This window comes from Molossus molossus, unplaced genomic scaffold (assembly GCF_014108415.1).
Source record: "Molossus molossus isolate mMolMol1 unplaced genomic scaffold, mMolMol1.p scaffold_m16_p_7, whole genome shotgun sequence".
Taxonomy (NCBI): domain Eukaryota; kingdom Metazoa; phylum Chordata; class Mammalia; order Chiroptera; family Molossidae; genus Molossus; species Molossus molossus.
In genome coordinates, this window is record NW_023425401.1 from 391,208 (window position 1) to 410,493 (window position 19,286).

General features: G+C 55.9%; 1 protein-coding gene across 4 annotated transcripts in view; it reads left to right on the plus strand.

Annotated features, from left to right (window-relative positions):
• The window catches only part of OGDH (oxoglutarate dehydrogenase), a 44,049-nt gene that overhangs the window by 23,372 nt on the left and 1,391 nt on the right, over positions 1–19,286 (plus strand). For all 4 annotated transcript variants that reach the window (XM_036246184.1, XM_036246183.1, XM_036246182.1 and 1 more), the window contains exons 5-20: positions 6,437–6,552; positions 7,023–7,177; positions 7,278–7,424; positions 7,736–7,826; positions 8,111–8,290; positions 11,277–11,405; positions 11,578–11,757; positions 12,084–12,236; positions 13,017–13,119; positions 13,268–13,396; positions 13,669–13,819; positions 14,015–14,142; positions 14,245–14,423; positions 14,552–14,623; positions 14,981–15,109; positions 15,664–15,736. In XM_036246184.1, coding sequence (XP_036102077.1) covers positions 6,437–6,552; positions 7,023–7,177; positions 7,278–7,424; positions 7,736–7,826; positions 8,111–8,290; positions 11,277–11,405; positions 11,578–11,757; positions 12,084–12,236; positions 13,017–13,119; positions 13,268–13,396; positions 13,669–13,819; positions 14,015–14,142; positions 14,245–14,423; positions 14,552–14,623; positions 14,981–15,109; positions 15,664–15,736 — 2,115 coding nt within the window. The remainder of the gene's footprint in view (positions 1–6,436; positions 6,553–7,022; positions 7,178–7,277; positions 7,425–7,735; positions 7,827–8,110; positions 8,291–11,276; positions 11,406–11,577; positions 11,758–12,083; positions 12,237–13,016; positions 13,120–13,267; positions 13,397–13,668; positions 13,820–14,014; positions 14,143–14,244; positions 14,424–14,551; positions 14,624–14,980; positions 15,110–15,663; positions 15,737–19,286) is intronic.

Sequence of the window (19,286 nt, forward strand, 5' to 3'; positions counted from 1 at the left end):
GGGCTCTTTGTAGTATTCAACATACCAGGTCCATACATGTTTCATTAAGTTCATATGGATATTTTTCTCTTTAAAATGTTGTTTAATATGTTTTTATTGATTTCATGGAGGAAAGGAGAGGGAAAGAGATAGAAACATCAGTGAGAAACATTGATCGGCTGCCCTCCCTACTGGGGATCGAGCCCACAATCCCAGCATATGCCCGACCGGGAATCAACCAGCAACCTCCTGGTGCGGGGGCTATGCTCAGTCCACAGAGCCCCACCGGCAGGGTATGGACTCTTTTCTTTCTAATTTTAGTGTCCATGTGGTTATCGCTAAGATCTGAAAACACAGTTGATGTCTGTGTTCATGTTGTGTCTTATGGTCTTGCTGGGCTCACTGCTTCTAGGACTTTTATTTAATTCCTTAGGGTTTTCTGTCTGAATGATCATGTCATCTGAAAACAGGAACAGTCACCTTTTCCTCTCCAACTTGTGCCTTTGCTTTTCTTGTCTGCTTGCCCGGCTGGAACTTCCAGCCCCGTGTTGAATACGAGTGATGAGAGTGAGCGCTATGCCTTGTTCCTGAGCAGGGTGGGGGCCTGAATCTTCCGCCATCCAGTGTGCTGTAGCTGTAAGGTGTGTCAAGTTGAGGAAGGTCCTTTCTGTTTCTGTTTCTGTTTCTGTTTCTGTGTAGTTTTAAATTATGAATAGGTGGTGAATTTCATCAGGTGCTTTTTCTGCATCTATTAATGTGATCTTTCTTTTTTCTTTTATTTATTTTTCTTTATTGATTTTAGAGAGAGAGATAAACATCAATGACACAGAACATCAATTGGCTGCCTCCTGCATGCCCTCCACTGGGGATCAGGCCCACAACCTGAACATGTGTCCTGACTGGGAATCGAACTGGCGACCTCTTGGTGCAGGGTCGGCGGTCAACCACTGAGCCACACCAGCTGGACAATGTGATCTTTCTTGTTTAACTTAACTGTGTGGTTGATAGACTTTCAAATATTTTTAAAATATGTTTTTATTGATTTTTTAGAGAGAGAGGAAGGGAGTTAGAAACATCGATGCGAGAGAGAACATCCATTGGCTGCCTCCTGCATGTCCCCACTGGGGATCGAGCCCACAACCCAGGCATGTGCCTGACCGGGAATTGAACCGGGGACCTCTCAGCCTGTGGGATGAAGCCCAATCCACTGAGCCACACCAGCCCAGTTGATTTTCAAATATTGAACCAAACTGGTATCCCTGGAATAAACCTCACATGGTCCTGATATATAATTCTTTTTATATATCACTGCTTCTGTATATGTTTTTGCATCTGTATTCTTAGGGGAGTTGGTCTATAGTTTTCTTTCTTGACTGTTTTTGTGTACTCTTGATATCACAGTAATTCTAGCTTCATAAAAAGAAATTTTCCTCCTACTTTATTTTCTGGAAGACATTATGTAGAATTGGTATTAATTCTTCTTTAAACATTTGGTAGAATTCTGCAGCAAAACCATCAGGATTTGGAGATCTTTTTCAGAAGCTTTTTGAGTTTCGTTTTTTCAGTATTCCTAAAGCTGTTCAGATGACCTGCTTCATGCTGGGTGAGTCGGGGCAGTTTGTGTTGCTGTTGGAATGGCCCGTCCAAGTTGCCAAGCAAGTGTGTACGTTCCCATAGTAGCCCCTGAGTGCTTCTTGGTGTCTGCAGGTCTGCGATGGTTGTTCCCTTCATACTGGTCAGTGTCTGTGTTTGCTGAGGTTCTTCAGTGCTGGTTCAGAGACCCAGCTTCTTATTTCACTGGTTTTTCTCTCCTCTTCCATTTTCAGTTGTTTTGATTTCTGCTCTCATCTTTATTATTGTTTTTCCTCTCCTTTTTCTAGGAGCTTGTGATAGCACCTTAGATGACTGACTAGACACTTCTCCACTGTCTGCATTTACTATAAATGGCCCCCTCAGAACTGCTTCTACCGCCCACATACTGGGATATGTTGTACTTTCATTTTCATTCACTTCCACTTATTTTTTTTATATCCCTTCAGACTTCCTCTTTGACCCAGGGACTATTTAGAGGGTATTGTTTGGTTTCCAAGAACTGGGAGATCTTTCTTTACCTTTGTGTTCTTGGTTTCTAGCTTGACTCTATTGTGGTTGGAGAGAGTGCTCTGTACAATCTCAGTTCTGCTCAATTGGTTGAGTTTTGAATTTTTTTTAGTGGCCCAGTGTATTTTCTGTCTCAGCATAATTTCCATGGACACTTCAGTGTAATGTGCATTCTGTTGTTGGGTGAAGAGTCCTATGTTCTTGCCAATTTTCTGTCTAGTTTTTCAGCCAGTCATTGAGAGGATGGTGCTGAATCTCACCTGCAGCTGTGGGCATGTCTGCTTCTCCTTTGAGTCTTACCAGTTCTGGGCTCACGGGTGTTGCGGCTCTGTCGTTGGGTGTGTGGGCGTTTAGGATTGTGTGTCTCCTAAGTGGGCTGTCCCTTTTCTCATTGTATGATGTGCCTTTCTGGGTCTGATCATTTTCTTTGCTCTGATGTCTGCTTTATCTGTAAATAACAGCCACTTCTGCTTCTGTTTGATTCTGTTTACGTGCCTTCCTCCATCTCTTCCCTTTCAGTCTGCCTGTGTTGTCATTGGGTTTGGGTGAAGTTCTTGTGGATGAGCATGGGGTTGGTTCCTGTCCACTCTGCCAGTCTTATAATTGGTATATTTAGATGATTTGTATGTAATGTAATTGTTGATATGTTAGGGCTTAAGTCTACCACTTTATTCTTTATTTTTTGTCCGTCCTTTTTCTCATTTCTCTGCTTTCTTTTTCCTGACTTCTTGTGGATTTTTAAGCCTATATTTTTGAGTTGCGTTTTTATTTATACATCGTATTTTCGGGCATATCTCTGTCCCTTTAGCCTTTTGTAGTGGTTGTGTGGGTGTGACATTGTGTGCACACATCTGCACCATCTGCTGGTGTCGTCATTCTGCCAGTCCGGAAGGCACCTTTAACTTCTCTCCACCCTCTCCATTGAACATGCAGTGGCCCTGTTCCCTACTTGGTGTTTAGAACCACAGTGGCCAGTGTTGGGAAAGCTGCTCCGACCGTCAGACATGATTCAGAAGAACTGAGAGGAGCAGGGACGTGTTTTACTTCCTGGTGTTCTTTCCTCCTCCTTGACCAGCGTTCCTTCTGCTGAGAGCACATGCTGTAGCCACCCATTTAGGGTCACAGATTCTCTTACTCCCTTCATCCGAGCATGGCTCAGTTCTCCCAGAAGATACTATCACTGGGTGTAGGTTTCTGGGGAGACCGTTCTTTCAGCTCTGAGGAGTGAGGCACCCCTTTCTCCTGGCTCTGGGCTTCTGCTGAGAAATCTTGCTGTTTGAGTTGTTTTCCCCCTGGGTGTCATTTTACTGTGGCTGCTTCTGAGACTTTTTCATTTTCAGAGGCTTAATTGACATATTTTGGGTTCCTTTGGATTCCTTGAGTTTGTGGGTGTGAGCCTTCTGCGTGCTTGGGGATGCTCGGCCACGTCTCACAGCTGCCCTCTTCCTGCTCTGACTTCCGTGGCCTGTCCACAGGACGTGCCGAGCGTGACGCATTCTGTGATGGGGTGACACGCCCCACCGCTTTCTTCACTCTCCCTGGTCGCTGTTCTCTCTCCTCTTTAGACTGGTTGATTTCTTCCATTCTGTCTGCAAGGTAGCTGGTCCCCGTCTCTGGCTCTGCCACGGAGCCGTCCACTGGGGCTTTTAAATCCTCACCCAACGGTACGTTTTGTTTTGTTGGTTTTTTATTGTTGTTGTTTTTAATCCTCGCCCGAGGATATTTTTTCATGTTTCTTCAGATGGAGTGGGAGGGAGAGAGAGAGAAACATCATGTGAGAGAGACACACTGGTCCTGCACAACCTCGATCAGGGCATGGACCGAACCTTGACTGAGACACGTGCCCTTGACCAGAACCAAACCTGCAACTCTGGTCCGAGGTCCAACATTTTAACCGCTGAGCCGAGCCAGCCAGAGCTGTTCTGTTTTTTTTGTTTTTTTTTGTTTTTTTTTATCCTCACCCGAGGACATTTTTCCATTTTTTTTTGTTCAGGTAGAGTGGGAGGGAGAGAGAGGAACAGAGAGAAAGAGAGAGAGAAACATCGATGTGAAAGGAACACATCGAGTGGCTGCCACCTGCACAACCGACCAGGGCCGGGGACAAACCGCAACCAAGGCACATGCCCTTAGCGGGAACTGAACCCAGGTCTCTCAGGACCGCAGGCCGATGCTCTAACCGCTGAACCAAACCGGCCAGGGCTGTTCTGTTTTTTTTATTTCTTTTCTGAGAGAAACATCGATCAGTTGCCTCCCATTCACACCCCAATGGGGATTGAACCCACAACCTTTTGGTACATGGGACATTGCTCCAGCCATCTGAGCCACCTAGCCAGGGCCTATTCACTGAATTTTAATTTGGATTATTATATTTCGCCGGTTCAGAATTTCCCATTTGGTCCTTTGTATCTTCAGTTTTTTGCAGACTTTCTGTTGTTTTTCTGCGTCTCAATCTTTTCTGTTTGTCTCTGTCACATTCTAATTGCTCCTGAAGCCATGTGGCGATGGACTCATGAGAATCTAGTCAGGTAATTCCAACATCTGTGTCCCTTTGGTATCTGGTGATGGTCTTTCCAATCTGAGGTCGTCCTGGTTCTCGTTTGAGTGATTGTTCTTTAAAACCAGAGCATTTGGTGTCAGGAGACGTGAGTCTCACTGTCTCCGCCACAGCCGTCTCCTCTGCGCACACTCTGCTGGGGGGGGGAGTGGGAGGCACAGCACCTTCCCGAGGGGTGAAAACTGGGTCTTCTCTGGAGCCGCGGAGGCCACAGGTTGGAGTGCCCTGTGGGGAGAGGGGCGTGGGGCTGCGGGGTGCTCTGGTCCACGGTGGGGCTGCCCTCTCCTGGTCCTGTCGTGAGAGCAGCGGTAGTGAAGCTTGTTTGTTGCCCAGGCTGCAGGCTCATGGCTCCAGGGTGGCTCCAGGTCAAGGACGTGGGAGCCCAGGAGGAAACCAGGACCACCAGCTGGTTGGCCTCCCTCCCCACCTTTCAGAGTCATCTGACGGATGATGTCTGGGGGGTTGGTAACACTTAGTGGGCAATAGGAAGGAGAGAGTATTCCCCACTTCCCGGAATACAACCCTAAGGATTTGATTACTCACAAGACCCAAGGACTCAGGAGTGGGGCCCGCGGTGTGAGGCTCAGAAGGACCGGCTCAGGGTAGAAGTGCAGACCGCGGGCACAGCCAGGCCGCTGCCCCTTGTGCTGGAAGGCCATGGTGCCAGCTGCCCACAGTGCACGGCACTGCTGCCCTGAGGCCTGCTGAGCCCTGCGGGCGCCCTCAGTGAGGAGCAGTGCCCCGGTGACCCCGTGTTCCTCCGTGGGCCCCGAGAGCTGGGCCGTGAGTGGCCAGAGCTGTGCAGACCCAGGTCCCCGTGGCTGCCCTCACTCTGACAGGGCGACAGTGGGAACAGTGCCGAGCCCCCGAGCCACCTTCCCACACCACGGCAGGAATGAAGCCCTCCCCTGGGGTTTGAGAAACGTAGACTTTGCTTAGCATTAGATAGATAAGGCTGTAGCTTAAAGGGGAGCGCCGGGGATGCCCAACCACGCAGCGTAAGCCCGTTCTGGGACCGGAGCCTGGAAAACTGCATTTTTACTAGTCTCCGGGGGGCTCAGATACACAGCTGTGTTTACTGGTGACCCCGGGCACCCAGGCCAGGAAACGCCTCTGTCAGGTGGGTGGGAGCCCGCTCTGCAGTGCCCCCAACAGTTCTCCAAGTCTCTGCCCTCCCTCACCCCGCCCAGCTAGTGAGCCCTCGGCAGGAGTGAGAACTGGACCGGAGGGTGGGTCCAGGATGCGGGCGCCGCACTCCCAGGGAGGGGACGGCTGTGTGGCCTCGCTGTGCTGCCCGCTGCGCTCCGCAGACCAATCCACTTCTTGGCGACTGTCCCTCCCTTCTCAGTCTCCCAGCTCCCTGTCACTCACCAACACGAGTGTTACCACAGCCCAGACAGGTGACCTCTTCTGTACAGTTCCTCGCTTTCTGCTTGAAGTCCCTCCTGAACTCTTTCATTTGCTTTCTGATTGACTTCCCCAGTGCCTTTTCAAAACAAATTGATTGTTGTCTTTGGGACTTTGAAACACACTTTTTCTCTAAGTTATGAATAATTGGTGTACTGGACTAATATATGCATATATGAATTTCATTCTTATTTACCTGTGACACCCAGTAATATTCTCAGCTTCTGTTTGTTGCTAAGTTTGTGTTTTCTAGCTATAAAATATCATTTATATTAATATATATTAGAGGTTTTTATGTTTTTTTTCTCTTCTCTTTTCTCTCCCCTGGGGAGTCTGTTCCCCTTTCCATAAACTGTGGTCCCCGTGTGGCTCTGCCCGTCTCTCCTCGCCCCGCAGGGTTCTATGGCCTGGACGAGTCCGACCTGGACAAGGTCTTCCACCTGCCGACCACCACGTTCATCGGCGGGCAGGAGTCGGCGCTCCCTCTGCGGGAGATCATCCGGCGGCTGGAGGTGAGGGCGCCCCGCTCTCCAGGGAAAGCCCGTGCTGGCAGAGGCCTCCTCCCTGGTTGGGTTTTTCTTGGGCCTGTGTATTTTTTAAACATAAGGGAAAGAGTTGTTTTGTTTTGTTTTTTGCTATTTTGTAGGTAAAAAATCTATGGTTTTTATTTTTGTAACCAACCACAGAAAGTAGAAAACAGTCTGTGGGTTCCAGTCCCAGTGGGAGTTTCTCTCAGACGTTGAGGTCCCAGTGCGCACACCTGAGCCTCAGCTGCCTGGCGGTGCCCTGTGCAGACAGTGGTCTGCTCATTCACCCCCCTGGTTTTCTTCTCCCCTCTGTGGACGTGGGCACTGAGCCTGCAGGGCACCCTCGACATGCCCACGCGCACGCACCGCGGACCTGGGCACAGCGCCGCAGCTCTGGTGTCAAGGGGCTGCTGGGTATGAGCTATGCCCGCGCTGACATGCCTGTCTGTGGACAGATGGCCTACTGCCAGCACATCGGGGTGGAGTTCATGTTCATCAACGACCTGGAGCAGTGCCAGTGGATCCGGCAGAAGTTCGAGACGCCTGGGGTCATGCAGTTCACTAACGAGGAGAAGCGCACCTTGCTGGCCAGGCTCGTGAGGTCCACCAGGTGGGCTGCGCTCCTAGCCGGGTATGGGGGGCGTGGCCAGCCTGTCAGGAGCCAGGATGGCCCTGCGACTGCTCTTCAGGGCGGCTTGGCTCCCCATCAGGTTCGAGGAGTTCTTGCAGCGCAAGTGGTCGTCTGAGAAGCGCTTTGGTCTGGAAGGCTGCGAGGTGCTGATCCCGGCCCTCAAGACCATCATCGACAAGTCGAGTGAGAACGGCGTGGACTACGTGATCATGGGGATGCCGCACAGGTACCCGCCTGGCCGCCCTGCCACCCCTGCCGCAGGGCGACTGTCACCCAGGCCCTCGCTGCAGGCAGTCATGCCTGAGGCCACAGGTGGTCTCAGACGGGCGTGTTGGCCTCGTGCTGCATCTCATAAAAGCTAAAACCGAGTGCCCTTGTTGGGGTCACAGCAGAGGGAGGGAACCTGAGGGAGGGCTGCTCAGTGATAGCTCTGGTCTTGGCGCCTCTCGGGCAGCAGACCAAGGTGCTGCCTGTGCCCTGGAGGAGGAAGGGGCGCCCGGGGCACCCTTGGGCCCTGCTGACCCCCACATGTCCCAGGGGGCGGCTGAACGTGCTGGCGAACGTCATCAGGAAGGAGCTGGAGCAGATTTTCTGTCAGTTTGACTCAAAGCTGGAGGCTGCCGATGAGGTGAGATGCTGTTTCCTGCAGAAGCTCTGTGTCCACAGCCACACAGCAGCCCTGGCCCCGCTGTCTCCGCGGAGACTTGCAGGGGCCAGAACCTTCCCCACTGCTCACAAAGCAGGCGGCCAGAACTGGCCTCTGGGAGGTAGGGGTGGCCGCCTGGCCCGCGGCCCAGCAGTCCTGTGCCCTGGGAAGACCCTGCCCTCGCCTCCAAGAGGGGGTTCTGGGAACGGGGGGCACAGCTGGGCTGCCGCATGCTGCCAGGACCGAGCCTCACTGCTTGTCCTCAGGGTTCCGGGGACGTGAAGTACCACCTGGGCATGTATCACCGGCGGATCAACCGTGTGACTGACAGGAACATCACCCTGTCGCTGGTGGCGAACCCTTCCCACCTCGAGGCCGCCGACCCTGTGGTGATGGGCAAGACCAAAGCTGAGCAGTTTTACTGTGGAGACACCGAGGGGAAGAAGGTAAGGTCACGGGCCAGGGCGGCTCACAGTCCTAGGCAGGCTCCCACCTCTGTCTGGACCTCAGCGGAGCCCTGTGAGTGGGCCTGGGAAGGCAGTGGGCTGTCTGCTCGCACGGCCTCCCTGTCTGCAGGAGCCTGTCCTGCAGCGTCGTGCTGGGCAGAGGCGCTTTCACTGAGCAGGTGGGGAGTCTTCCCAGGTGTGGTGAGCTGGGGGGTGCTGTGAGCAGACGGGCCCTGTGAAGCCGGGTTCCAGGTGTCAGTGTGAGCGCCAGCCGGGCACAGGCTGGTCACTGGCTGTGTGCAAACCCTCACAGACTGACCGCTGCCACGTGCAGCGGGTCACAGCCTCGAAGCCACACAGGCAGGAATGCCACGCTTGTCGGTGTTGGTGTGTGTGCTGGGGGTGCGAAGTCAGCGGCACCAATCTGCTTCCAGCTCCCACGTTCCCCAGAAAGAAAGCTGTAGAGCAGAAGGCAGGGGTGCATTGTGGGGTGAGCCTCAGCAGGGCAGTGGGCGAGCTGTGTGCGGAGTCAGGGTGAGGGGAGTTCGTCGCCCTCGTCTGTGGAGCAGGAGTTGTCTGACTGAAGAGCAGGAGTGGCGGGTGGGCAGGAAGGGAGTTCTCTGCAGCGGAAGATGGGGAGGGTGGAGGGTCAGACTCGAGGTGGAGCCCAGAGTCAGGGTGCAGGGTCTGACTGCAAACACCAGGAGTCTGCTGGCCCTGGGCTTGGACCACCAGAAGGAGAGAAGCTGCTATTGGAGGTGATGGGGTTCGGGCCCGGGCAGCCTTGGAAGCAGGACTTGGCTCCTGCACTGACAGACACCTGCTGTCAGAGTGTGTCTGCAGGGAGGGTGTCAGGCTTGGGGCCTGGACGGTGCCACAGAAGCAGAGCCAGGCAGCTGCCTCTTGTGCAGTCCCCAGGGCACTGCTGACACGGTGGCTGGGGACACTGGTATTGTTCACCAGTTGTCCAGCATTCCCACTGTCCTTGGCCAGACACTAGGGGCTGGGGAAGGAGCAGGGTTGCAGAAAGCTTTGTGTGACGTGAATTACAGACAACAGTCACTCACTTAGAATGCTAGAAACATCCTGAGGACTGAAATGAACTTCCAAATGATTGCACCCGTGGTCCTGTTGGGGGGTGCAGGCCAGGAGAGGCTGATTAGCCCTGTGTGGTCATAGGCATTTGTTCTAGGAGTGGTCCTGTCCATGTGTAATTCACACAGCCCGTCCCTCAGACCCCAGCCCACCCTCTGAGCCGCTCCAACCCTCACCCCTCCTCAGCCATGGGCCCAGATTCTTCTAGACCTTCACACCTGTTCGCCTTGCGACTCCTCTAAAAACCACAGGCAGCTGTCTGATGTCTGTTAAATTCAGAATTTAGGGAATATGTGCTGTGACCAGGAGCACTTGACAAGAAGGGTATGGTTTCTGTCCATGTAGCTGAGGTTGTTCACTGAGCTGGTACAGAACCGAGCCCGAGGCCCTGGGGTGCTGTGTGGGCAAGCAGCTTCCTGTGCCGCAGGGAGCCTCACATGGGTCCAGAGGGGCCACCAGGGGCTGTCGGGCACAAGGACCACCTAGAGAGGGAACCTCCGGACAGTCAGGCATGGGTGCAGTCTGGCTTCACCAGAAGATTAAGAGAAACAGTGTGGCTCTGGCCGGTTTGGGTCAGTGGTTAGAGCGTCAGGCTGCAGTCGGCAGAGAAACAGTGTGACGAGAGCGGAGTGAGCCCTGTAGTGTGCGACCAGCGTGGCGGAGGAAGGCCAGGCTGGGCAGCAGAGGCTGCAGGGAGGACACCGAGCAACCCCGGTGACTTTCCTACCCCATGGCAACTTGCCTGGGACCGGCAGAGCTGCGCCCTCTGGGGAGGCCCCTGTGCAGATCCAGCACCGTGTCCACCATCTGCCTGTCCTAGTCACGTCCCCGCATGGGCTTTGCCCAGGCCATGTCCGGGACCACATGATGCGATCACTTAGACCTGTTGGTGACATCGGGGTCCATGAGCATGTGTTAGTACAAATGAGTGACCGGTGATAGGAGAGGATCTTCCGGGACCCTGAGGATAGGCGTGTGGGAGCTGCTGAGAGACGGGATGCAGAGGTGCCCCCGTGCTCTGCCACTGTTCTCAGTACCAAGGAGCCCCATGGAGTTTGTAGGGAGAGACAGAGGCAGCTACCTGTCCAGGTGATCAAAGCTGCACTGGCGTGGGACAGGCCAGCACAGGCGGGCGTGTCTTGGGTGGAGTGCGCCATTGCTGAGTCTGGTCACGAGGTGCCATCGGAGCTAAGACATGAGGGCAGCCAGAACCTGAACCCGCGCCACCGAGGCTGTGGCCGCAGTGCTCCCTGGGGGGTCCCCTGTGGTGTGCTCAGGCAGTGGGCATCTCCCACTGGCAGGCCGGGGCCCAGGAGGGCCTGGGGCTCTTTGTGCCCTAACTTTGGAATGATCTCAGGAAATGTTTTTTGAGCCCTGCTTGTTTTGCTCAGTGGTTAGAGCATCGGCTGTCAGACCGAAAGAGTTCAATTCCCAGTCAAGGGCGTGTACCTCGGTTGTAGGTTCAGTCCCTAACCCTTGTCAGGGTTGTGCAGGAGGCAACCAATCAATGTGTCTCTCACATCAATGTTTCTCTTTCTTTCTCTCCCTCCCTTTCTCCTTTCTGCTCCATCTAAAAATCATTGGGAAAGTACCCTCGAATAGAATTTAAAGAAGACATTTTTTTAAAGTGGATTGTACCCAGCTGGTGTGGCTCAGTGGCTGAGCCTCGACCCTGCACCACGAGATCACTGGTTCGATTCCCAATCAGGGCACATGCAGTGGGGACATGCGGGCCAATCGATGTTCTCGCTCATCAGTGTTTCTCTCTCCCTCTCCCTTCCTCTCTCTCTAAAAATCAATAAAGTAAAAAAATAAAAGTGGACTGTGACTCAGTCTCACTGCCTATGGGCAGGTGGCCAGGCTGCTTCACCTGGTCCTTGCACGTCTGCAGGTCATGTCCATCCTCCTGCACGGGGACGCTGCGTTTGCCGGCCAGGGCATCGTGTACGAGACCTTCCACCTGAGCGACCTGCCATCCTACACAACTCATGGCACAGTCCACGTGGTCGTCAACAACCAGGTAGCCAGAGAGAAGGCCAAGGAGGCCACGGCGTCCGGTTTCTAATCAACGTAGCCGTGCCCCCCCCGCCTTTGTCCCCACCTCCAGGCTGCCCTGGTCACGCCTGTGATCTTTCCCCACCCCGGCCCCCACTGGCCCCCCATTCCCATGCTCAGCAGTGTGTCCCTTGCAGATCGGCTTTACCACAGACCCTCGAATGGCCCGTTCTTCACCCTACCCCACCGATGTGGCCCGTGTCGTGAACGCCCCCATTTTCCACGTGAACTCTGATGACCCAGAGGCCGTCATGTACGTGTGCAAGGTGGCCGCGGAGTGGAGGAGCACCTTCCACAAGGACGTGGTGGTGGACCTGGTGAGTGCCCTGGCCTGTTCTGGAGAGGCCGCAGCTCCGGCTGTGTGTGCAGGGCCACCTGTGCCCTCCCGAGAGCTCCTGAGAGTGCAGCCTGGGTGAGTCAGCTGTGGAGGAAGGTCATCGGGTCCTGTCCCAGGACATCATCAGGTTGCTCTCCTTTTATCTCCTGTGACAGTTGCAGCAGCCGTGGTGTGGAAGGAGAGCTAGACAGGGCCTTGATTCTAGAGGTGGACCAAGGCAGCATGTCGGGGAGGGGTCGGTCCTCGAGAACCCAAGCCCCCCACGTGCTCCCTGACACCGGCTCGGGGCGTCCTTGCTGTCCCCAGGTGTGTTACCGGCGCAACGGCCACAACGAGATGGACGAGCCTATGTTCACGCAGCCACTCATGTACAAGCAGATCCGCCGGCAGAAGCCCGTGCTACAGAAGTACGCAGAGCTGCTGGTGTCCCAGGGCGTGGTCAACCAGCCCGAGTATGAGGTGTGTCTGCCCGCGAGCTGCGGTTGGGGGGCCGACCGAGGCCAGTGCTCGCTGCAGAGTGGCTAGTCCCAGTGAGGGCATGTGAAACACACTACAGCTTCTCAGCCCTGCCAGTTTGGCTCAGCCGTTAGAGCGTCAGCCTGTGTTCTGAAGGGTCTCGAGTTCGATTCCCAGTCAAGGGCACGTACTTGGGTTGCAGGTTCAATCCCTGGCCCTGGTCAGGATTGGGGGGGGGACAACCAATCAGTGTTTCTTTCTTTCTCTCTTCGCCTCCCTCCTCCTTTCCACTCTATCTAAAAACTAATGGAAAAATATCCTTCGGTTAGGGTTAAAAAAAAAACAGCATTTCACTGCATAACATTTGCAGGGCGTGGGGGGTGTGGGCACCAAGGACTTCCACGGGGAGGTGGGATCTGAGCACTTGGTCACAGGTGGTAGCCTCCTGTGCTTCCCAGCTGGAGGAGTCCAGTGTCGGGGTGAGTGGCGGGTGCAGGTCCAGGTCAGGGCAGTGGGCAAGGCGTCGGCGTGCCTGTGAGTCCTAGGCGGCTGTTGCGGGAGGCACGGGAAAGGCGAATGCGCAGAGGGCGCTGTGGGGTCCCGTCCTACGGGCTGCAGGAGCCATGAGGGCCAGACCTTGGAGGCCCCACTCTGAGCAGGGTCTGCCCCAGCTGGGGAGCAGGAGCCACGGGCAGCATGGCTCCCGGACATGGGACCCCAGGGCCAGGGCTCTGCCTGGCGCCCGTGCAGAGCCCCCGACAGCTGCGCTGTGCCGCCCTCCAGGAGGAGATCTCCAAATATGACAAGATCTGTGAGGAGGCCTTCGCCCGGTCCAAGGACGAGAAGATCCTGCACATCAAGCACTGGCTGGACTCCCCCTGGCCTGGTGAGTGAGGTGTGGCCAGCGGACCCCCAGCACTCGCAGGCCCTGGAGGCGCACGCTGACGCCCTTCTCCTGGGAGGCCGGCCCAGGCCTTTCCACAGCATCTCGGGCCCGCAGTGCGGCTGGCGTCAGCTTGTCCCTTACATCCTAGGCTTCTTTACGCTGGACGGACAGCCCAGGAGCATGACCTGCCCTTCCACGGGCCTGACGGAGGACGTCCTGACCCATATTGGGAACGTGGCCAGCTCCGTGCCTGTGGAGAACTTCACCATTCATGGAGGTGAGGACACTGCGCTGACCTTCGGAAGCCGGGGGCAAAGTCCACTGACGAACTCTCACCAGCTTGGGACCCAGTCCTTGTCCGAGATGGGGTGGTTGAATTCAGGAAGCTCTCCTCCCTGCACCCCCGCCCAGCATGGTCCTCGATGGCAACCGTGGAGGAGAGAGGGCCCATCACGCTCACCAGCTTAGTCTTCTCACGCTCCCTCCCCCACACTCCGGTGGTTTGCTCTCGTGGGAGGCAGGGCAGCTGGTAAGACCCTGTGTCTGCAGGGCTGAGCCGGATTCTGAAAACCCGCGGGGAGCTGGTGAAGAACAGGACCGTGGACTGGGCCCTGGCAGAGTACATGGCCTTCGGCTCCCTGCTGAAGGAGGGCATCCACATCCGGCTGAGTGGCCAGGACGTGGAGCGGGGCACCTTCAGGTGAGGTTCCAGGCCTCTCGGAGCAGAGGGGTGGGGGCGGGTGCTTCTCTTCCAGAGAGAACAGGGGCAGGGCCGTGCCGGCCGCAGTCCCAGACCCAGAGCTCACTCCTGCTCTACGGGGGGCGCTCCTGTCAGGAGGGCGGGTGCTTGTGGAGCAGGGCAACTCCGGCCTGCTCACTGCTGTCGCCTCCGCAGCCACCGCCACCACGTGCTGCACGACCAGAACGTGGACAAGAAGACCTGCATCCCCATGAACCACCTGTGGCCCAACCAGGCCCCCTACACTGTGTGCAACAGCTCCCTGTCTGAGTACGGGGTCCTGGGTAAGCAGGACCCACCCGCCCCGCCCCTCCCCCCTCTAGCCCCTGCCCTGCCCCCCACCGCCCTGTCCCCACCTTCCTTCTGACCCCCTCCCTGCTCTGCAGGCTTCGAGCTGGGCTTTGCCATGGCCAGCCCCAACGCCCTGGTGCTCTGGGAGGCGCAGTTTGGCGACTTCCACAACACAGCCCAGTGCATCATCGACCAGTTCATCTGCCCAGGGCAGGCCAAGTGGGTGCGGCAGAACGGCATCGTGCTCCTGCTGCCTCACGGCATGGAGGGCATGGTGCGTGCTGGGCCCGGCCTGGGTGGCCACGCCACACTGTGGGGGAGGCAAGGGGAGGGAGCTGCCAGCAGGCAAGCACCACAGGGCGTTTGCAGAGAAGTAAAGCTGTAGCCACCGTCTGCTTCCAGGGCCCAGAACATTCCTCTGCCAGGCCCGAGAGGTTCCTGCAGATGTGCAACGATGACCCCGACGTCCTGCCGGTGAGCGGGTGCCGGCCAGGTGTCTGCAGGGCCACGGTTCTGCCCCTTTGGCCGTCGCGGGGAGGGTTGGAAGGGGGCCCACAATACTGGGGCTCAAGGGAGGCACCCATGCACAGAGACAGCGTGGCCTCCGCCTGCTCAGTGGGTATGCGTGGGGCGGCGCCGTCTGTTCAGGCAGACGTGCAGGAGGAACTCAGGGGTTATAGTGACTGATGGCCGGGGTCGCTCTGCTAGGAAGAGATTGGTGGAGGCAGGACCTGGGCCAGGCCGGGCAGTAGTCAGCGAGGTGGGAGGGCCGAGCGTGGGAGGGGGCGGCAGACCCTGTGAGCTCCCACAAGCACCCCCTCCTCGCTGCAGGACCTCCAAGAAGCCAACTTCGACATATGTCAGCTGTACGACTGCAACTGGGTGGTTGTCAACTGCTCCACGCCCGGCAATTTCTTCCACGTGCTGCGCCGTCAGATCCTCCTGCCCTTCCGCAAGCCAGTCAGTGGGGCACTCCCTGGCCACGGGGGGTGGACATGTGGAAGGGTGGTATAGGTGGTGCACTGAGCTTGGAAGACAGGTGAACCCCAGCAGGAGCCACTTGGGCGGGGTGTTGAAGGATGAATAGGAGTGTGTGTGAATGGTCCAGGGGGAGAGCACCTTCTGCTATTGCCGGTTGAAGTACAAGGCCACGCAGGCCCACATCATGGGACAGCTTCGGGTAGCCACAGGAAGGGATGCCAAGAGAGGAGGGGGGCTCTTTCCCAGGTATGTGGTAGGGGCTGCCTCGGACTCAGAGCAGGCTGGGATGGGCCCTGGAGGAGAGGGTGCCTGGCTCAGTGGGGCCCTTCCTCTGGCTCAGTGGGGCCTTTCCTCTCAGAGCAGGGGCGAGGCAGACATGGGGAATAGCACCAGCCATTTTCCACTCTTCACGCCTCTGACCCCGGAGCTGGGAGGGCAGTGTCCTGAAGAGGCCTAGGCAGCCCCCCCCGCTGCTGACCTGCCTGGAACCCTTAGATCCGTGTCCCTCATGAGCCTATGGTTCTGTGTTTCAGTTGATCATCTTCACACCCAAGTCCCTGCTGCGGCACCCTGAGGCCAGGACCAGCTTCGACGAGATGCTGCCAGGTGGGTGCAGGGATGGGCATCCCGGGGTTCTTGGCTGCTGCCCTGTGGGGCTTTGGGGCTCATACTGTGGCCCTTGCCATACTTTGGGTAGTTGAGCAGAGACCACGACCATGACAGCCCAGACGCCCGCAAGTGGTCAGGAGGTGTGTCTCGCCCTGGCCGGTTTTGCTCAGTGGTTGGAGCCTATGGACCAGAGAGTCCCGGGTTCGGTTCCCGCTAGGGGCACATACAAAAAAAAAAAGGTGTGTCTTACGTCTGCCCAGGTCTGTGGCCTTTGCCTAGAGCATCCCCAGGGCCCTTGAGAGGCAGTGAAATGAGTCTGGGCTTAGAGCTCACCCCACCACCTGGGCTGAGCTTCTGGAGACTGGCCCCAGTCACCTCAGGGACTGAGGAAGGGCACTGGGTGGGTGGGGCCTGCCAAGGAACCTGCCAGTTCCCTGGTGTGAGGTGAGGCCCCGCACGTCCCCCGGCTCATGGAGAGCCCACCTCCTCCCAGCCATGGGTCCCCCGTCAGGCTCCCTCCCATCAGTATGAACCTCTTGTTTGTTGTGTTTTTCAACTTTTCATTATGGTGAAATACACGTAACATCCTTCACCACGTCGCCCGTGTTCAGTGCACAGCTCAGTGAATAAAATGCAGTCACACTGGTGCAGCCGTCACCTCCAGAACCTTCCGTCTTCCACACCGATGCTCCGTCCCCATCACACCTCACTCCCCTCCCCTGCCCCCGCACCACCTGACTCCCAGGGCCCTCCTGTACACAGAGCCACACGGTGCACGTCCTCTGTCTGGCTTGGTTCACTCAGCAGTGTCCTCAAGGTCCAGCCTCGTGGGAGCAGGGGTCAGGCGGTCCTTCGTCGAGGCTGAACGGCATTCCACGTGGGTGGACCACATCTTGTTAGCCCTGTTCTTGTTTTTGTTTTGGTTTATGCGGCTTAACTGGAGAAAAGCAGGTCGATAGCAGAGCTGTTAGTTGGCCTGATCCGTGGACACCTGCAGCATCCGTGCGGCGCTGGGTCAGGCTGTGCTCGCCCTTCACCCTGGCGGCACCGGGTTGCTCCCACCTTCGCGGTGCATTTCCCTTGATGCTGAGCATCTTCTCTTTGTGTCTGCATATCGGCTCTTTGCATCTTTTTCAGATAAATGTCTGTACAAGTCCTTTGCTGACTTTTGTTTGTTTTATTAATTCTCAGCTGCAAATATTTTTCAGGTGATTTTTAGAGAGAGTGGAAGGGAGGGAGGAAGAGAAAGAGAGAAACATCAATGTGAGCGCAATGCATTGATTGGTTGCCTCCCTCATGGCCTTGACTGGAGTTGGGGATCAGACCTGCAGCCCTTCAGTCTGTGGGCCAGTGCTCTAACCGCTGAGCCAAACTGGCCAGGGTGCCTTTGCCGATGTTTCCATTGCATTTTGTTCAGTGCCGTTCTCTCTGCCTGCTGGGCGTTAGCCCTGTCGGATGTGTGCTTGCAGTTCTTCCCCGCTCTGCCACCTGCGGACACGGCTGTCCACGGCTCCGTGACGCCCACGTCTGTGGTGAAGTCACCTGCGGACACGGCTCCGTGACGCCTGCGTCTGTGGTGGTGTCCCCTGCGGTGTACATCAGGAAGTCCCTCCGAGTCCAGTGTTGTGGGGCTTTTGCCCTGCGTTTTCTCCTCAGAGTTTGTCCTCTTGGCATTTAAGTTTCTGATCCGCGTTGCGTTACTGTAGGTGTACGGATGAGGGTCCGGCCTCATTTCCACGGGAATGTCCCGTCCTCCCAGCACTGTTTGCTGAGAAGAGTGTCCTTTCCCCATTGAGCGGTTTGACACCCTTGTCGGCAATAACTGGACACAGACGTGAGGGCTTATTTCTGGGCTCAGTTCTGGCCCATGGTCTGTAGGTGTGTTTATGCCAGGACCACCCTGTGGTTGGCTGGTTGGTTGGTGATGCAGAACATTCTTCATTATAACAGTGCATAAAAGAGAGCTGGGTGCCCTGACCGGGAACCGCCCAGCACCCTTGCACAGCACAGGACGGGACCACCCCGGCCAGGGCAGGGCCACGCCGTTTTCATCACTGTGCTTTTAGTGGTTTTGAAGTCGGGACGTGAGTCCTCCGGCTTTGCTTTTCTTTCTCAAGACAGAGGCTGTTTGGGACCTTCTGAGATTCCATGAGCTACAGGACGGGTGTTTCTGTTTCTGCAGAAAGAGGGTTCTGATGGGGCTGCACCGACTGCAGATCACGGGCCAGTGTTAGCACCCTGACCGTGTCGAGTCTTCCAGACCATGAACACACGCTTACGTTACTAGTGTCTTCTCCAGTTCATTTTAGGAACGTGTTGTAGTTTCAGTGTATAAATCTTTCGTTTTCTTGATTAAGTTTATTTCTAAATGTTTTAATCTTTTAATGCTATTTTATTTGTAAATGTTTTTATTTATTTATTTATTTTTTATTTTTGTTACAGATGTTTCTCCTGATTTTTTTTTAGAGAGGGAGAGAGATAGAAACATCAATGTGATGTCCCCCCAACTGGGGCTGGAGCCCAAAACCCTGGCATGTGCCCAGACTGGGATTCGAACCCAGACCTCTCAGTCCATGGGACGATGCTCCGTCCACTGAACCACACTGGCCGGGCTTTGGTGCTGTTTTAAATGGGATTGTTTTCTTAATCTCATTCTTGGGTTATTCGTCGTTAGCGTATAGAAGTACAACTGGGTTCTAGTTGTTGATTTTTCTGTCCTGCACTTTTGCTGAATTTGTTTGTTCTAACGGGGTTTTTTGTGGACTCTTTAGGGTTTTTCACATGTAAGATCATGTCATGTACACGCAGGTTTACTTCTTCCTTTCCCATTTGGATGCCTTTTGCTTCCTTTTCTTGCCTGACTGCTGTGGCTGGAACCCGGGGGCTGTTGGAAGGAGGTGGTGAGAGTGACCCTCGTGCTGTCCTTGTCTCAGGGCGGCTTTCAGTCTCACCACGAGCAGGATGTCGTGTGTCCCACGCCTGCCTTACCGCGTGGAGGCAGCTCTCGTCCTGGTGCGGTGCGTGTTTCCCACGCCTGCCTTACCGCGTGGAGGCAGCTCTCGTCCTGGTGCGGTGCGTGTTTCCCACGCCTGCCTTACCGCGTGGAGGCAGCTCTCGTCCTGGTGCGGTGCGTGTGTTTGACTAGGAGAGCCGGCCCTCCTTTCGGACACAGCTTCCTTAAGTCGGCCTTGTTCTCACGGGCCCGGTCCCAGACCTGATCTGACCGTTTGCTGTGGGACATTTTAGTGTCTGAATCCCTGAGAGTCTGAGCGGAATGGTCATGGGATGTTTTCCCGGACACAGCTGCCTGCCCCTGCGGTCTGAGGACCCTGTCACCCATCAAGGCTGGCATTGCCCCCGGGGCCTGTTCCTACAGGCACTTCTCAAAGCTTCCTCGTCTGGAAATGGAAGGGCATCAGAGGCTGATGGGGTGGGAGGTGAGGGGGAGGTGGGTGGGGACGGCCCGCGCTGCCTCACGGCCCGAGTCCTGGGCTGCCGTTTGGTCCCTCACTCATGGGCGGGCCCTGGCGTCCTCAGCCAAGTCCGG